Source organism: Cyprinodon variegatus, unplaced genomic scaffold (genome assembly GCF_000732505.1).
Source record: "Cyprinodon variegatus isolate N-32 unplaced genomic scaffold, C_variegatus-1.0 Scaffold894, whole genome shotgun sequence".
Classification (NCBI taxonomy): domain Eukaryota; kingdom Metazoa; phylum Chordata; class Actinopteri; order Cyprinodontiformes; family Cyprinodontidae; genus Cyprinodon; species Cyprinodon variegatus.
In genome coordinates, this window is record NW_015151347.1 from 18,384 (window position 1) to 20,317 (window position 1,934).

The following is a 1,934-nucleotide window of genomic DNA, read 5'->3' on the forward strand; positions in this document are numbered from 1 at the left end:
AGATCATGGATTGTCTACAGAGAAAAGAAGGACTGTTATTTACTTTGGCCGTCACCTTTTTGGAAACACAGGAAGGAGCAATCAGCTAAGTGAGTTTAGTAGCAGACTGTAAAACATTAAGCTCTACTGGCTGACAGCAATACCTTCAATTTGGTTTCATATTTAGTTTAATTTTTTAATATTCAGACGGTGTCTGTTTGTCTCAAGGCCGAGGAGAAACTGCAGAACCAGAAACGCCAGTGGCTCCGCTCTGAGAGCCTCCACAGAGGATTGCATGAGATGATCCAGGAATTTCATGTCAGGAAACAGAACACTACTGTTCCTCCTGATCAGAACATGGTATGTTCCACAAAACTATCTGCATTGGTCACTGCTTTTTGCTGTTGTTTTTTGCTTATTATTAACATAAATATTGTGCTTCGAATATCTAGCATTGCTTCACCTAAATGCCATTTGTGTTGGATTATACTTGTATAAACTGATCAACAATCTCATCTGCAGTTCTATGAAACGATGGAGAGGTCTCTCCGTGTGACTCAGTGTGTCAGACAGCTGGATCCCAGCAGCACTACAAGGCAGGAGCAGCCATCTGTACTAGGGCTAACGCCACAACAAGTCACTCAGCTCCTGCCCTCAGAAAAGGTACGCTGTTAAAAAGGAAAAAATATCATTTATTAGGTTTTTTTTCTCATATATCAAACGAATCTCCATGTTCCAGGTTTATATTGTTTCCGTATGTCTACCTGAACTTTATCTTCCACAGAACATGCAGCGAATGAAACAGGCTCTTCCCAGACAACTGGAGAAACACCTGAAGGAAAAATGTCTGAGGCTCCTCTCATACTATCAGCCTGAATGGGGTAGCTATCCAAAGCTAATGATGCCAATCCATCGGTTTTTCTCAGGCATTGTTGGGCCACTTTATCTTCCTTTTTGTTTCTCATTGTTTGTAGAGAATGACAGCGAGGCTTTAAAGACCAACAAGCTGTCTCATCTGTCCACCCTGCTGGACAAAGAAAAGAAAAGAACCGAGCTCCTGAGGGAGATATGTAGAGAAAACACAGTTCTTTTGCAAAGACAAACCCAGCTCTACCTCTCTGTAAGTAACCCTATGACTGTAAATCACTCTATGCTTTAAAAATGACATTCATCATGAAATGCTCTGACCTGCTTAATGAAGAGCAGGAAGGAAACTGAGTGTTCCAAGTATATGATTATTTTTTGCATATTTTACAACAAATCTAAAATGTATGAATGTCCAAGTTTTATCATTACATTATGGAAAATAATGAACTTTATCACAATATGCTAATATTTTGAGAAGGAACTGTAGACAGGGTGTCTGCCACACGAACTGAAACTGGTAGTTGGTTCCACAGGAGAGGAGCCTGATAACTATATCAGTACATAAGGAACAATCAGATCTCTGATATCAGATGGAGCTTGGCGATTTAAGGCTTTATATGTGAGAAGGAGGATTTTACATTGTATTTTGGATTAAGCAGGAAGCCAATGAGGAGAAGCCAGGATAGGAGAGATATGATCTCTCCTTTCAATTCAATACAATTCAGTTTATTTCTATAGCACCAATTCACAACACATGTCATTTCAAGGCACTTTACAGTTCAACCAGATGGCCGCTCACACTGATCCTGGTTCTGCTGGAGGTTTCTTCCTGTTCAAAGGGAGTTTTTCCTCTCCACTGTCGCTACAAGCATGCTTAGTGTGAGGGATTGTATTTGAGTCAATGAGTCGATGCAATCAACTGGTTTTCCTTAGATAGAAAACTTTGAATCAATTTGACTGGATCATCTGGTTGAGCTGTAAAGTGCCTTGAGATGACATGTGTTGTGAATTGGCGCTATATAAATAAACTGAATGTCATTTTTAAAGCATAGAGTGATTTACAGTCATAGGCTTACTTACAGAGAGGT

The 1,934-nt window shown here is 39.9% G+C and overlaps 1 protein-coding gene across 1 annotated transcript in view; it reads left to right on the forward strand.

Annotated features, from left to right (window-relative positions):
- haus4 (HAUS augmin like complex subunit 4) overlaps positions 1-1,934 on the forward strand; it is a 9,239-nt gene that overhangs the window by 2,372 nt on the left and 4,933 nt on the right. Inside the window, exons 3-6 of the mRNA XM_015397866.1 lie at positions 208-339; positions 502-642; positions 764-860; positions 954-1,099. Coding sequence (XP_015253352.1) covers positions 208-339; positions 502-642; positions 764-860; positions 954-1,099 — 516 coding nt within the window. The remainder of the gene's footprint in view (positions 1-207; positions 340-501; positions 643-763; positions 861-953; positions 1,100-1,934) is intronic.